This window comes from Dicentrarchus labrax, unplaced genomic scaffold (assembly GCF_905237075.1).
Source record: "Dicentrarchus labrax unplaced genomic scaffold, dlabrax2021, whole genome shotgun sequence".
Classification (NCBI taxonomy): domain Eukaryota; kingdom Metazoa; phylum Chordata; class Actinopteri; family Moronidae; genus Dicentrarchus; species Dicentrarchus labrax.
Window position 1 is genome coordinate 10,576,994 of NW_026136709.1, and position 15,936 is coordinate 10,592,929.

General features: G+C 41.1%; 2 protein-coding genes and 1 non-coding gene across 4 annotated transcripts in view; 2 read left to right on the forward strand and 1 right to left on the reverse strand.

Annotated features, from left to right (window-relative positions):
• Positions 1 to 436: 436 nt before the first annotated feature.
• On the reverse strand, positions 437 to 8,250 carry pex2 (peroxisomal biogenesis factor 2). Its single transcript, XM_051410170.1, has 2 exons — positions 8,159 to 8,250; positions 437 to 2,086 (listed from the first exon to the last, which is right to left on the reverse strand). Exons 1-2 carry the CDS (start codon positions 8,160 to 8,162, stop codon positions 1,101 to 1,103), a joined length of 990 nt encoding a protein of 329 aa, XP_051266130.1. The 5' UTR covers positions 8,163 to 8,250; the 3' UTR covers positions 437 to 1,100.
• A 130-nt stretch (positions 8,251 to 8,380) lies between these two features.
• Positions 8,381 to 15,936, forward strand: part of LOC127369123 (golgin subfamily A member 6-like protein 22) — a 93,566-nt gene continuing 86,010 nt past the window's right edge. The window contains exons 1-3 of one of the 2 annotated variants that reach the window (XM_051410165.1): positions 8,381 to 8,897; positions 12,229 to 12,378; positions 15,717 to 15,785. In XM_051410165.1, the coding sequence (XP_051266125.1) occupies positions 8,655 to 8,897; positions 12,229 to 12,378; positions 15,717 to 15,785 (462 nt within the window). In that variant the 5' untranslated portion in view covers positions 8,381 to 8,654. The remainder of the gene's footprint in view (positions 8,898 to 12,228; positions 12,379 to 15,716; positions 15,786 to 15,936) is intronic. The other variant, XM_051410166.1, reaches the window with a different exon arrangement.
• trnal-uag (transfer RNA leucine (anticodon UAG)) lies at positions 8,944 to 9,025 on the forward strand. Its single transcript has one exon. It is a non-coding gene; the product is annotated as a tRNA-Leu (tRNA).

Below are 15,936 nucleotides of genomic sequence, written 5' to 3' on the forward strand. Positions count from 1 at the left end.
GCATCTTTGGACTCATTACAGGGATTAGAGAGTAATTCGCCTGCGAGGAAGGAGACGACTGCCAGGGTTTTGGTACAGTTTACTACAGTCTTATAGGGGCGAGGACCCTAGAGATTACAGAGGGAGAGAGATGGAAAGGCAGCAAAAGAGAGAAAGGCCAAGGGAAAAGAGAGGCTGGCTGTCAAGTGTGTGTGTGCGTGTGAGAGTCAATCCAAGCCCCCGGCTGCCCCCTTGATCTTGAGCATGTTGGGGTGCTGTGAAAACGGATAATGGGAGTTAGAACGACCAGGCCTGTCTAGAGAGAAGTGTGCTGATTGTTATAACTTTCCCTCATCTCTCTCTCCTCCACTTAACTAAATAAACACCCAAGAGGTAGCACTCTATCAATTTTAATGATGTTGAAATACAATTTAGGCACAAAATACACAACAAATGCTAATTTGGCCATGATGAGAGGCATCAGAAATTCCTCCCATTATTTATTCAGCTGACTTTCTGCATTTTTCATCAGAACAAATATTCCCATTTCAACAAACACACACACACTCATACACACGTACTAACACACAGCCAATTTGGAGCATAAATCAACACGTTCACTCATCAAATATATGCTCTGTGTGGTTCTCTGTAGTCTGTCCAGTGCACCAAAGACAAATAGTTCTGTCCAAAGTCCAGCCGGAGAAACGGAAGGGGCAGAGGATTGTCAATATATGCACACATACATTAAACATAGCAGGTCGATGTGTGTTCAGAAAAGACACAGACATCATAAAGACTGAAGTCCAGTCATAAACTCATACACGACTACCTCGTGAATCTTTCCAAAAGGAGGGAGGCTCACAGAACCCCTTAAACCCCTTTCCGTTTTCATATAATCCTGTCGTTACAAAATATCTTTATATGATAACATTAATGATTTAATATGTTTTCATCAAAATGCGGTAATCTTAAGAATCATTAACATAATTGAACAAAGGTAGTTAGTGGTTATGTGGTGGTTATTCCATTTGTACAGCTATAAATATATGAACCACCATTTTAACTTCTCGTCCCTGCAATTTCAAAACAAACTCACTCATGACAGCTTCCTCACATCATCACCTGCCAATCATCTCTACCTCCATCTTGACCGGCTCAGGGTGTCCTGCCTCTGCTCCACATTTGGGACAGGTGAGGCAAGCCTCTGCAATACTGTGGCTTTTGATGCAGTAGTAACAGAAAACATGTCGGCAGCCAATCGTATGAGGCATGGTTGGCCACTCTCCGCACAGTCCGCACTCTTTCGAGACCCCTTGCCCTTCTGTTGCTCCCTCCCCAATGGCGCTTTCTCCCCCAAAAATAATCGAAGACACTGTTGCCTTCAGTTTCCTTGTATTGATCAGTGGTAACAGGAATATGAGGAACTCAGCAAAGCCGTGCCACAGCAGCTCACGGTTCATGTACTGGTAGGTTACGTCCCGGACCACGTTGGGCTTGCTGAAAACCGCCCGAGCGCCTGCAATCCTTTCAGCCAGGACAGGATGGCGACCTTTCCTTAGGAACACAAGGAAGTTGATGAGACTTGTGAGCTGGGAGATACTAGAAACAAGGGTCAGGCAACTGCGGAGACCCTGCTGGAGAAAACCACTGTCTCCTTCAGACACAGGCCCTCCTGCGCTCAACCCCAAGCACAGAAGCAGGCTGTGGGAACGCTCCTGGAGCCAGCGTGGACCTAGAGTGAGGAGGGCCAGGACCAGCTTCTGCCTGCGGGACAGAGGTCTGTAACGTGGAGACGAGGACAAGGTGTTGTGGTAGTGCAGGCTCAGTAAAGACTGCCCCACAGTGGCACTGCTAGAATACAGTGTGAATCTCCACAGCAGCAGCTGGAGCAGTGCCCTCAATTCCGGCTCCAGTGGGGTGAGCAGGCCCGGTCGGCAGTTCTGGAAGCACTGGGAGAACTGGGTCCATAGCAGCTGCTCAAGGGCCGAGTCTAGCTCAAGGGCATCCAGCTGGCTGATGCGCAATACCGGGGTCTGTGGGTCAACATCAGTTTCTGGACCCGAACTTCCAGCTGCCTTTTTTTGGGTTACCTCACTTTCCAAACCTGTTGCAAAATAAATAAATAAATAAATATAGTAAACAACGGGGATATATACATTAATCATGTTTTCCAGGATTTCCATGAGTGGATTTTTGCAGTATATACATACTCATACAGATTGGCATGCAGAGACAGCAAGATCTTTTTACAGCCTGGATCTTTTTTTGTTTAGTTAGGGCCATCAGTCCTAGATATCATGATACTTTATTGTCAACTCTATCATAGACCATATAAACTTTGTAAAAATAGTATACAAGAGCACCCACACAAGTGATCAGATTTCATTTAAACAAATGAAACAGGAGAGTAAAAACTAAAAACCCAGGTAAAACCCCTCCTGTATTTTCCCAAAAAACTGATTAAGTACATAAATGTCTCATTACGTTACATTATTAAATACATTACTAATGTACAGGCAACACCACACTTGATCTGTTAAAGTCACAAACAAAATATATACAGAAGCACAACTATTAAAAGGACAACTAGGTTGTTGGGAGCAATGAAGCCCTGGAGGTGAGGCCCATCCTGTTAGGAAGGTTATTTTTTCTTTATACATAGGAACGGAAATCACTTTTCACATGTAAAACCCATCCTTAATGCAACCTTTGAGCTGTGCAATGCAGAGGAGCAGGGGGTCTTAGACTTCTCTCTCCAGTGTATAAACATCACAATCCAACACACACACACAGACACACACACACACAGACACACACACACACACACATATAGACACACACAAAGAGGAGGCGAAGCCCAGGGGCTCTTGGTGCCTGCTCCCTCTGGAGATAGGGGTGTGTGTACAAATCACATCACTAGGGATTAGGCTAACGGCACAGTCTCTGGTACACCGTAAACATCTGCCAAATGTGGAACAATTTTGCCTCCCCCTAGAGTCGACTCCATATGGGATCTCACCATTGTGACGTCCGGGCTATTTTGCGCTGCATACGTTTCCAAACTCACAGTTCCCCCCAGTTTTATCTGCCCTTTCCTCAAATGAAACGCTTAAGAAGTAGGGGACTAACTAACGCAAGGAGAGACAGAGCAAGAGGCCCGCAGAGAGAGAGAGAGCGAGAGAGACAGAGAGGCCTTTTTTTGACAGTGGCTTTTGTGTCTCGCTGAACAGGATTTGTCACGAGGCTTTAAAAGAGATTTCAGCCGGGTAAATATGGCAGTTTTGACAGAAAGAGAGAGAGAGATGATGGTCACTTTAGACGTTTCTCAAGGAGGTAAAAAAAAACATTCTAATATGCGGTGGCAATGCTCGGGTTTATTGTGGTGCACAGGACCATCTGTGTATTCATGATGTTTCAATAGAGCCAGGATACACCGTCCAACTAAGTTAGAATTAGCAAATGAATGAAAAAAGAGTGAATTCATGCTGAAGTAAGCAGGTGTGACAAATTCATTGAGCTGCATTTGAAATGCTGCCATGTTTGGTGACTAGAACCTCGCCTGTGATGGAAGTAGAGTTTGGATTAAAAAAAATAAATAGAGGTAGTCTGAATGTGTATGGTAGCCAATAAACAGGCTCCATTTGTTTAGCTTAATCTGAAAGTTTTTCCTTGATGGGAGAAAATGTGCAGATTATGTCCCTGTGTGTGTGACTGTGTGTATGTCGAGAGTAGACTTGATCTATGCAGAGCATACAGTCCATAGTTACTTACACACACACACACACACACACACACACACACACAGCCAGGTGGTGGAAATCCCCGACACAGCGGCAGCCCTCTCGGGAGAGTAAACCCGGCCGGGTCCAATATTCTTTCCAAAGCCTTTTATCGAGCAGTTTACAAGTTATGAATGAATATGTTTTATTTGGGGAAACACGGTATTGACAGCCACCTATCAATAGTAATGTGACTATTGTCGAGGGTCTGTCAATATTAATGTAATTATGATGTAGAGGGATCAGAGGGATGCCGGAGTCGGGGGCCAAGTAACATCTCCTGCCCACTGCCATATCAATAGCTGGGATTGCTATTGACAGCTTCCCTTCAGACTTGCAGCACTTGCCAAATATATAACAAGCAGACACTTCAGTCAATGCCGGGCTGCCTATAAAAATTAAGCATTTGAATTTACAGGGCTTTTACCGTGGACAGCTGGAAATCCATGTTCCTTATGTAATAGTCAAAAGTCACAGTCAATGCCAGTGTTTACAGTGCACTTGTGTGGTGTGTGTTAGAGAGGGCAGACACTAAAGCATTTGCACACAAAAAGCATACACAGATACAAGCAGACAGACTCTTTCTGTCTGATGTATTCAGTCACACGCACACACACCTGATGAGATATATTGACTTGATGATTCTCTCATGGGTCAGCCAGCCAAACGACCCAGAGACAAAATACCCTCTCTTGCAGAGTCGTCGGCTGGCGACCGACAGAGTCAGACAGCGGGTTAGAGGAGTTCACTGAGAATCAACAGAAAATCACCTGAAAAGTATGGGGGCTTGCTTTTCTATCAGAGCTGTATAAAATACTTTAAAAACATCTTGCTGGGAATATTAGAGGGTATTTTGATTCAGGTCAGATGAGAGTTTTTTTTTTTCCCCCTCCCCTTGTTCCCTTAGCTTGTGTGTCTTGTTCAGACAAAGATAGTGCACTGACTCAAGTCTGACTGCAATAGCTTACAGACAACAACAACAACAACAACAACACGAAACAACAACAATATCCAATCTAACGGGGAACACACTGCAACATAGCTTCAAGGCAAAAAGGGGGCCATGACCAGTGTGAGATGAGGAAACAAAAGCGTACAGAGCATCAGACTGAAGCCTCGCAGCTGCAACGGGCCCTCTGGAAAATAGACAACGGGCTGTAATGACAGCTACCCAACAGAAAGATGGATGGACAAAGAGACCGACCAAAAAAGACAGACATGTCAGAGACAGCACGTCATGAAACCCCCAGCTGGGAGCTCTGAACTACTGTCTACTGATACAGTGAAGGGGAATAAAAACTGGGGGCAAAGATAGCTAAGGAGAAAAAAAAAATGAGGGGAGGGGAAACGCAGATAAGCACAAACCTCTCCCTAGGAACTGACCTTGAGACTGGCGGTCACAATAAAGGAGGAGGGAACATTCCTGAGGCATACACGGCTCAGCCATACTGAGGTACGGGCATCAAGGGAATAGCCTATAGACAGAGGAAGGCTGCACTTTTCTTCTTGACCTTGGCTTTGGTGTCTAGGGAGGGGATGAGGGGTGTTTAGGGCAGGGGACTAAAGACTGAGGGATGCTGGGAAGGTGGAATATCTCTTGGGGATTGCGTTTAGCTTTTTCTGCGGCGGACAAGTGTTCTGAAGCTGCACACGAGGCTATCATTCCATGCCAGTTGGAAACTGTGTGTCCAAAGGTCTCGATTTAGCTACTGGCGTGGTGTAGTGCTCAAATTCCTAAGCACTTAGCTATGGTTGTTAGCATAATATATTTGCTGAAATAATGCATAAACGTTCACTTGGCTTTCTATGATGCTTGTAGCAAGAAATAGGCTATGCATTGGCAAAGCATGCTGGATTACAACTTTACATTTTCTTCTCTTGCTCATGTAAATTAATTTGTGTAAAAGCTCTGGTGAATAAAACCTATTTCTCTGAGCACTCCCGCCTCGTTTTTTTTTTCTCTCTCTCTCTCTCCCGCTCCCTCACTTTATTGCCCTTCTTTAGCCAGGAATGAGCGTGGGCCTATTAGCCATGGCCTGCTAATGTCCTCACTATGAAAACGGATGGGAATGTCAGATTTAGAACTTTTAAGAGAGTGATGTCATACAGCAGACCACAGGCATTACGGGGACGCTAAGATTACCCAGGCGGTAACCAGACTAATTGTTATGAGTCTGTTTCATGAAAAATGAATGTGTGCAAATGCACAGAGGGTTCTTCAGGCTGTGTGTGTGCGTGCGTCACACACTAATGCTTTATCAAGGCTCTCCTCTTTCTCTAATCACCCAAGACTCCTCCGAGCCATGGGGTGAGGGCCAAGTTAATGCCTGAACACAAAAAAAAAAATACACATCAGTTAGAGCAGCGCATCTGACACACAAAAAATGTGCTCGGTTTAATCCGGTTTGCTCAGAAGGTAAATTATTTAAGAGAATTAATTGATTTCATGAGTACGAAGGTTCAGTATGCGAAGGCTGTAATAAGTACAGGGGTGTGCAAAAAACAACTTAAAAAGTAATGAAACATTTAGAGGGCAGAAAGGCACAATGAACGTGGAAGAAAAAGCGGAACAGCTAATAAAAGGGAGTACTGAAGTTGTGTCTTTCTTAGGAGTCAATGAGAGATCACTGGGGCCTCACCTCATGCAAATAAAATGTGTTATGCTGAAGAATATTTGATCAGCACATTCTTTAGCTTCTCTTTATGCATGAAAAACATGGGCAAAATAAAAGGAAAAACATTTTGTCTGTTTTTTTTAATCTATGCAACAATTAAAACGTCTTTGGGAGTGAAAAATTCTAAACTGAGGTGAAGCAGCTTTTTGAGTCCAATAAAATCTATGAGAATGTGAAGGCCACTGCGGGGTGAGAGAGTCTGCCAGTCGAACCCATTGTACAGATGCTACTGTTAGGAAATCAACTTGCATCTGTGAATCAATTTGGGGAATTGTTTGAGGGTTTGCTGTCGCTGCAAATTGTAACCTCAGTGACATGTTGACATGTTTTACTTTCACCACATTTGGAAGTTTAAAGCCATAATTTATTGCAAAATAAAGAAAAACCTTCTGGCAATGTACACGTTTCAGTTACAGCACTACAAATATGGAAAAAATACTTAGAGACAATTAAATACGATGTATAATCTTTTACATAAGCACACTGGATGTTGAGAGAATATCTTCCATTGCCTATCTCTAGTAACAACTTTATGTAGTAGTTTTACGTCAGTGTCAGTCTATGTAAAGCTGAGTGTATGGATTCTATAGTCGCAGTCAATTATCCAATGACACATCAGATAATTAATAAATGACATCTTTAATCCAGTAAAATGCTTATTAATAGTTTCTAATATTTAAATTATTGATATTAAAATCCTCTGGCATTGTTGATCAGAAAGAGTATATCCATTAGTTGTAGCCCTTCTTCATGAAACATGTATGTGCAATATAATGTTTTTTGTTCTGTTCAATGACTAAAACTATTTTTCTTTCTTTGCACAGATAACCCCACGGCCTTTATCACTTGCCTTCATCTGGAAACTGTATAAAATGACCTTATGACCCCAGAGTGAGATCATAGCCCAATTTAACGTCAGTGACTCCCTTAAAAACACACTCATTACACTAAGTGTTCAGCTCTGGAGGCACGCGCCTATACTTCAATGTCATGCAATCAGCTGCTCCACATTCACCTCATAATGACATTGTCTCTTAATTTTTTAGCTCATGCCCATCAGTCTTTAACAACAACAAAACCCAAATCTGCTCCATTTTGATAATAAGGCAAGAGCATTATGTGATAATCACAGTGGGGATTAGGTTTTGGCAGAGTGTGCGAGAGCAGTGCAGTCAAAGCCACTGGAAAAGAGAGATATAACCAAGAGACAGATAAGAGTAGAGGAGTGATGATTGGGATGAGCGAAATGAAGTGAGTAGTCTCTTGAAAATCAATAAGATCAACTTTGCCTTGAATCTCAATGTGGAAGGTTTTGATCTCTGGCACTGATTATTTAGGGGAATAATGGAATTATGTGCGGAGCAGTATAACATACTCTTGAAGGAACACACTCTCACAAGGTTACCATCCAAAGTTGCAGCTGGTAAATAAACCTGGAGGTTACTCGTAATGAATATTAATTCACCACAGTGTACCGTATGTACATCAACAGTCGATTGATCTGATTGATTTTAAATACAAACATGCAAAAAGGGGGAACACATGTCGCTTCAGAGACACAGCACTGACACTGGACAGCAACAAGGAGATGATAATACCACTGGACGAGCACGAGTCTTTACACCGTTTAAAAGAAGCACACGTGTCGCATTTGAGCTTCGTGTGGAAGAAAATACTGCAGACTTGAATGCTCGCTAAACAACAGAACGAAGATATATTTACCCATTTCTTTTTAGGGGAAAGGTGAACTCAATGTAGCCCAGTCCTCCCTGATACAACGAAAACAATATGTATTTCCGGATTGTAAAACTATACCCCGCCTCTCAAAGGAAACTGACCAATGGTGTACGGGAACGTCACGATTACAAGGCCAGTGGTTAGAATTAGCCAATCAGAGCACACAGCGCCAACGTAGCGGCAAACTGCAGGGGGAAGCGTCGGTCTGTCTGGACGTACATTCCTCCGTTGTAGTGACGGCACATAGCGACCAAGTTGTTGGAGAAGTGACGGTAATTCACACGAAGTAACACAGATAATGTCTTACATGCACTCAAAATGCCACGCATTTACTTTTTTCGGGTTGCTCTACAGTTGTCTAATAATGTAAACTATAAGGCTGTGCAAACATTTAACTAGAGTGACCAGCTGTGATTATGAGTGTTGGCTAGTTAGCTAACGTTAGCTTTTATTTCATAAACTGCTGACAACTTGCACAACCATGAGCCAAAAGACAACAACAACAACAGAGTCAGGAGAAAGCCCGAAGCTGTCGGCTCAGAGAAGTGATGCTTTGAACCTAGACGCTTTTTCAGGAGACATAGAGCTGAAGGTTTACATCCAGGGTCCTGGGACTGAGACAAACAACATTAAACAACTTCTAAACGAGTTTCAAGGACTTTACGAGCAGAGGTTCAGATGCCTGGAGCTGGACACCACCGCAACCCGAGAAGACCTGCTGCAGGTGAGGAGAACTTCATGATGATGTTGACACGGTTGTACGTGTCATCGGTAGCGTGGCCGAGCGGTCTAAGGCGCTGGATTTAGGCTCCAGTCTCTCTGGAGGCGTGGGTTCGAATCCCACCGCTGCCATTATGACCCCTAAACTGTGATTTATGAGTCCTGATACATGAAACTACTGCTACAGTTGGCGAAACATGGAAAAGTTATGCAAATGTTCTCTAATGGTCGTCCTAGCACAATTCTCTTGAAATATGTTCACATCAAAGAACTCATCTGTTGCCAGGGATGTTTTGTTCTCAGTAACTTTTGTTGTGTTTGTTTCCAATAAGGCCAAGACACAGCAGAGTTATCTGATCAGACATTATCAAATATTGACTTCTAGTGATTAAATTAACCCATTCCTCATTTTATTGTGGTCACTGCAGCCTCCATAGGTAACCATCCGGGGGTCTGGACCCTGAATTGTATTCATGGGTCCAGACAACTGCATAAATTATGTTTAAAAATACAGCATCTCAAGGATCCCATTCAGACCCAAAGTCTCTACAAGATGTGTAGTTTTCTACCGACATCTATTGTCATTATAGGTTATCATCCATCCGATACAAATCAAAGAGCATCCTGTCCACCGTGACTCGGGCATCAGAAGATGACCTCCGTCCTGTCAGACAAATGACAGGAGGAAGCGCAGGGGTGCTTTCATAAAGCCGCAGCACTTGTAACAGGTGGCAAATTGCATTATGTTTCCATCTAAGCGGCAGAGATCAGGAACACAGATCCACACTCATATTTAAAAAAGAGAGGTTTCTAATCATCAGGACTGTCATGTGACATCATTTAGCTGCAGAATGTAGCCTGTGTGAGCTGGGCTGTGCATCAAAGCAAGTGTAACAAGGTTTCAGAGATGGGTTTCGGTCAGCCGGCCCCAGTCGCGGGCCTCCTTAACAAGGTTATGTGTTTAGAACCCAGGAGCTCACTAGTCCTAAAGGTTGATGTGGACAGTTAATCATAAAGCTTGTCCATTGAAAACACAGCGCCCATTCATCCATGAACCCATTGTAGGTTTATGATATTTCCTAACATGTTAAAACACTTGGACAAACTTCCAATTAAAGAATTAATAGAAAGTATACATAAAGTATATTTTTCCTATGCTTTAGTGATCACGAATAGGTAGCTGTTCTAAAGCTGGAATACAGTAAAACAACATGTTTAGTTTCATATAATAGATTCATTTTACATTCCACACCTTAAAATACAATGCCAACCTTAGAATGTTATCTTAGATACTGTCACATCTACAGTCTTTGTAAAGTTACTCTCCCTGAAGCTAGACATCGGTGTTATATTATGCGTCAGGGGACGGTATAAACTGCTTGTTGACTTCTTTGGCTGTAGGGGACAGACGTTTTTGAACACAGATGTACAGGTGCTCCTCTAAGGCAAAATAATTCTGACATTCAGTGGCACTCCCTTTTGTCGGAGCTGGAATCACTGTATATGTAGGCTATCCGGCTACCTGTACAACCGCTTAAAGGAACAAGTTCACAAGTAGGTTTTTTTTAACTGAGATGAAAGACTGAACTGAAGAACTGTGAGGATTTGATATATTATGTCAGTTGTGGAGCATGTTTGGGTGACCTATTTTTTGTACACAATAAAATGTGAACTTAAAATGCATTCTTCCAGACACAAAGCAGCAACAGGGAATAACATGTTTCTTAGCCTGCCCTAACCCCTGACCAACTACGTACTCTTGTTTGCTCATGAAGTATTCCTTTCTAATAATACAGTTCAGAGGTCATTTACTGTGAATCCTACGTGGGCTGCTGAATGAAAGCCAAGAGTATTCCATGTCCTTGTCTGGCAGAGAGGTTTTGGGTTTTGGAAAGTGAAACAATGTTTTAAATTTCCAAACCAGTTCAATACCCCTCGTGAGAGTGATGCTTTGTGACGGGGAATGGTTTATACAGGAAATTCAACCCTACTAAGCCCTACTAACAACAAGCCTGTGGTTATAATGGTTGTGTTATTAAACTAAACATAAGTAGAGCAGGTGAAAATGTACCACAATAGACAACGGAGCTGCCATAAGTCTGATGTAAAAGCATCATCAGCTTTGATGATGTTATCTTAGGCTATTACATATCTCAGCCTCCCACAAAAGCATGGTATTGCTGCTTGCATATTAGAAGCCTGACTCCAGATGTTAAAAGTGCGTGGACTGCTTGTTTGCGATGGAACGAGAGCCTGTGGCCATCAGCCGCAGGTTTTATAATCACTACAATTTCAGCTAGTTGTCTTCAGATGTGTGTTTTTGTCACAAAGCAAAAGAATCACGACCTACCCTGCAAGACTTTTGACTCCTCACCCCATGTATCTTCCTGTTAAATCAGATTCTTAATTTAAAGGGGACAACCCTAAAGACACAAGGGTTAAATCAAACCAAATACAACATACATTTTCAGTTCCCTGGTGCATAGTCCCTGCTTTTCTGTTCATTCAGTTGCGTGTCAAAGAGATATCTGACATCAATTTGATGTTTGATGGATCTCGTGGAAATCATGCATCTCACTTCTGTAATCTGTCATTTCTGTCAAAAACACTGATTTGCCAAGAGGGACTACTATATTTATAGGTCAACGAAAATGACTTACTGTCTTTGCAGCTCTGTCTCACAGGAACGTTCATATTGCTACTAATTTCCAATAGCGATTGTGATGTTCTTACAGTGAGACCTTGCAGAGAGGAAATCGGGCTGGATGCATTGGTTTAGTGCTTGACTTCAACAGCAAGGACCGCAATTTGTGTCCCTTCCCATGCTCTATTTCAGTGTGTTTTAAACCTTGAATTGTGTATGTTTGTCAGTGATCTTTCTCTTACTTAATTTGTATATGCGTAATGTGTAATTTGCCTCGACATACGCATAAATAAACACATCACAGTCCACACGGGTGTATATGGTAGGGAAAGCAAATGAAAACGTACCAGTGAAAATTTGGCAGATACTTTTGAATATTGTGTTCATATGTTCATAATAAATGAGATTATGTTTCCCCCAGAGCATACAAAGTTAATACAGAATAGTTGTATATCAATGTCATTCTTCTGCAAAACTGCTGGATTTTGTTTGAGTGTACATCATTTTCTATGCACAAATGATGTGTTTACTGCTCTCCTGTTCCAAACAGGAATTTTAGTTTGTCATTGATTTGACTCGATAAAATAAAACAATTTGTATTATAGAAGAAACCTGCTTGGTTGGACTGTCAGCTTGTTAAAACCCAGCAAATAAACCACTGTTTGATCCTTTTGTGCTGTTATTCTTGCAGAGGAAAGTGAATTTCCTGCGGTCTTATGTCAGTGACCTCACAGACCAGAACCAGGTGCTGGTTCAGACCATTGAGGATCTGCAGGAGGAAACTGACCACAAGGTTTCCAACTGGGCAATGAAGCCACACACCTCTGCTCACAGTTTGGAAGTAAGGTTTTACAAATGTTTTTTAGAGCCTTTCAGCTTAATGAAGTCCAGATAGAGTATCATTGTTTTCTTTGCTATTTATGCAATTTATGTATTTGTATGAAACACATTTACAGTAATCTGCTGGTATACAATTCTTTAATAAATATTTGTATCTTCAGGGGAACCATGTCCAGGTAATACAGTCTCTTTAACAAAGGGTTTCAATACATAAAGAGCTGTACAATATTTTCAGAGCCATGTTACACAGAATACGCACAATTGCAAACATTTTATTGTGTATGCAGATAACATTAACTTGAAAAACTTTTTCAGGTGCTGATAAAGCACAAGCTTGGAAATTTGGATTGTAATATGTAGAGTATATTTTGGAGCATGGGAGAAAAATAAAGAAAGAAAAAGCAAAAGAAAAATCTGGCTCAGCTGTCCAGGTAAAACATTTTTAAATTTTCTTGTTCTGTTTAACCAGGGGCATTTATTTAGCATCCTGTTATAAGTGGAGCAGCATATGTCAACAGCATGAAATTTATACCAAACACAGTCTATATACAAATATCAAGGGTGCATACACATGACAGTGGTAAGAATGTATTAAAAAGAGAGAAAACAAGATGGAGAGAGAAAGAGAATAACGGCTCATAGCTTTCTTTTCTATTCTGTGGTACCATTGTCTCCAAGATCCTTTATTTGTGTACTCTACTCGAGGCCAAGGCCTCTTCGACTTTACAGAATCCAATCAGTGGAGATCAGACTGAATGTGGTTCATAGTTAAGTCCATGGAAATCCCTCATTGTTTAGACAGAATAATATCGCTCTATAGAATAATGGCAATATAGAAAAGTAATTAGGACGAGCATGGAGCCATTTTAAGAATAATGTAGAGTGTTAAAAATACAGCGAACTCTTTAGAATAAGCTGCATGTTAACTGAAAAAAGGAGTCAAGCAGACAAAGGTCCTCTGTTATTATCTTTTAAGTTTGTGGCCCCAACTGTTTTCTGGAGGACACCACAAATTGTTGTTCATTCTTAGCAGACTTTAGGTGAAAAGCTGCGTGCAAAAATGCTGTACTGAAGTATTTTTTCTTTTTTTTCCTTCCAAGATTGCATCAATGCAAGGCTAAACTATAAAGGCACTACTTGATGTAGTGACCTTAAGGTATTGTTCCATTTCAGTTATGTCCAGGCCTCTATCAATATGCGCTCTTCTGAGTGGATCTTGCGCACAGAAAAGTAATTATGGCCTATTATACATCAAAGCACTCATCTGCTATTATGGAGAAGGTCAGAGGGCTAGCTTTGTGTGCTCTCTACACTGGTCACAAAGGTCAATGCAATACAATGCTTTGCGTTTTTCACCATTCAAAGCTGTCCATTTTAACTTTCATCAATTTAAAACATTAATTTTCTTCAATGACATTTCTTTAGCAACAAAACATACCAGCATCTACATTTTCTCTGCCACAAGGCCTTTTTCAGATTAATTAGGCTGTACTGTATATGTGTTTCTTGCTAACTATAGTACAATACATGCCTACTGAGTAGTGAGGATATGACCAGACCTTTGTTAGTTTTCAGATGTGTTATTATCAGTAATGGAATTTTCAGCACTTTACCAATTTTTTGGCTCTCTCCAACACATTAAAAAAATGACAGCTAGAAGAGAATAGGCGAAGAAAAACGTTGTAAAGCTGATTAAATGACATTCTATTATTGTTGGTGACAACAACAGGTTCTTTTGGCAGCCAATGAGACACAGCGTCCAGAAAACATAATAGTTTGTTACCATGCTATCGACCCATCTTCTGAGCTTTCGAATCTCCATTTTCACTCGTCTTAAACGATGCTCTCACTGTCTGTTTATGTTACTTTGTATGTTTTCAGGGTCTAGATTGGTAAACAAATACAAACAAATGGACTGCTTCACTCAACAGTCTATTAGGATAGTCAGGGGACAACAGTGTGTTTCTGCTCTGATGTCCATAATGTGAAATCCAATCAAATGAAGAGCATTTAGAGCTACTTATGGACCGTTCCACCATGTAAACGATGCAATGAGCTCTGTAATAGGAGCTTGGCTAACGTCTGATTGAATCGTAGTGTATGGTCTTGTTGATGCACAATAGGGTTGAACTGTAATGGACACTAAACAGAGTTTGTTTTGTGGTCGTAATATCATGAAATCCAAGGCTTGTATTCTCTGTTCTAGACTGCTGCAATTAGCCTGTTGTCTATTTGTCATCCATAGGCAGATGGATATAGCATCATTTGTTCCCCGCATACAATACAAACCTGAATTAAACTATACTTGGTGAATAATACTGATGTGTTTAACCTGTAGTAACCTGTAGCAACAAGCTATAAAAGCAAAATAGTATTCATTGACATGGGTTCTTATGGATTTTGGAGGATTTAGATGTATAGTTGGTTGTCCCAGTGACATCTAGACTCTAAGACAGCATTGTTTCACTTTGATGATCTGTATTAGGTCAGGATTCAGACTTCCAGTCCTAGTGCTGCTCTTGCCAGTATCCGTTTCTACAGTTAACTAGCTTTCCAGCTAGTAGTGAAAAAATTAATGGAAAATTTTGAACTTTCTTTGTATCATTCGGTTACAATAAAAATCATTATTATGAGTGCCGAGGAGTTTTTGGGAAACTTCTGGGAAACTTTCTCATAGTCATTTCCTTCAATCTCCTGGGTTAAATTCTCATTGGACAGTCATTTTGGCAGCTTTAGGATTAATAATCATATAATGCAATAAAATTGCAACTTTACTGATCTCTGTAGAAATATTTTTTTCCACTTGTTTTATTCCAGGAAGGTCAAAAGCACAAGGGCAGCTACAGAACAACTTCTGGAGCTGGCAGGGATTCAGTATCTTGCTTGAAGACACTTTTGCTGGCCAGATGGTAGCCAACTTTGGGTTTCAACAACAATTGGAAGACGAATAAAACGCTCGCCCTTAATTTGAGACACATTAGGAAAACCTAAAGAAAGAGGAAGAGTTTGTGTAGGGTCTGTCTAAGATTTCTCAACAATTATTTAAAGAATTTGCTTAAAATTATATTTACAAATTATTGATGCACCCTGGTGTAAATTCCTGTACTGCTCATAAGCTGACCTTCTGTCTATGAGATCAAAAGATCACAGATCCAAATAAGATATCCTGAAAATGCCCCTGCATTGAACTGTCAGCTTTAGTCCTGTAGACATTAAAAAGTCTGTGGGGAGTGTACACGTTAAAAGATTTTATGGACTTTATATAATTTAACATGTTTTCCACACTGTTGGTCAGTCATTTGGCTCTAATAATTTAGTTTCTCCCAATAACTTCTTCAGGACTTGAATCAACAAAGGACATCCCTGGAGCAAAGTGTGTATGCTCTGCTCCGAGAAGAAAGATCTGAGGTCAGACTTGTTCTCTGTTACACAATTCAACCAGCATACTGGATATGTACACAACGTTAATGTGAGCCTTATTCTTTCTTTCGGTTATCGCTTTGTGTTTTTTGTGTCCATCAATTGATACATCCTTGCATGTATTGGCAATTTTGCACAT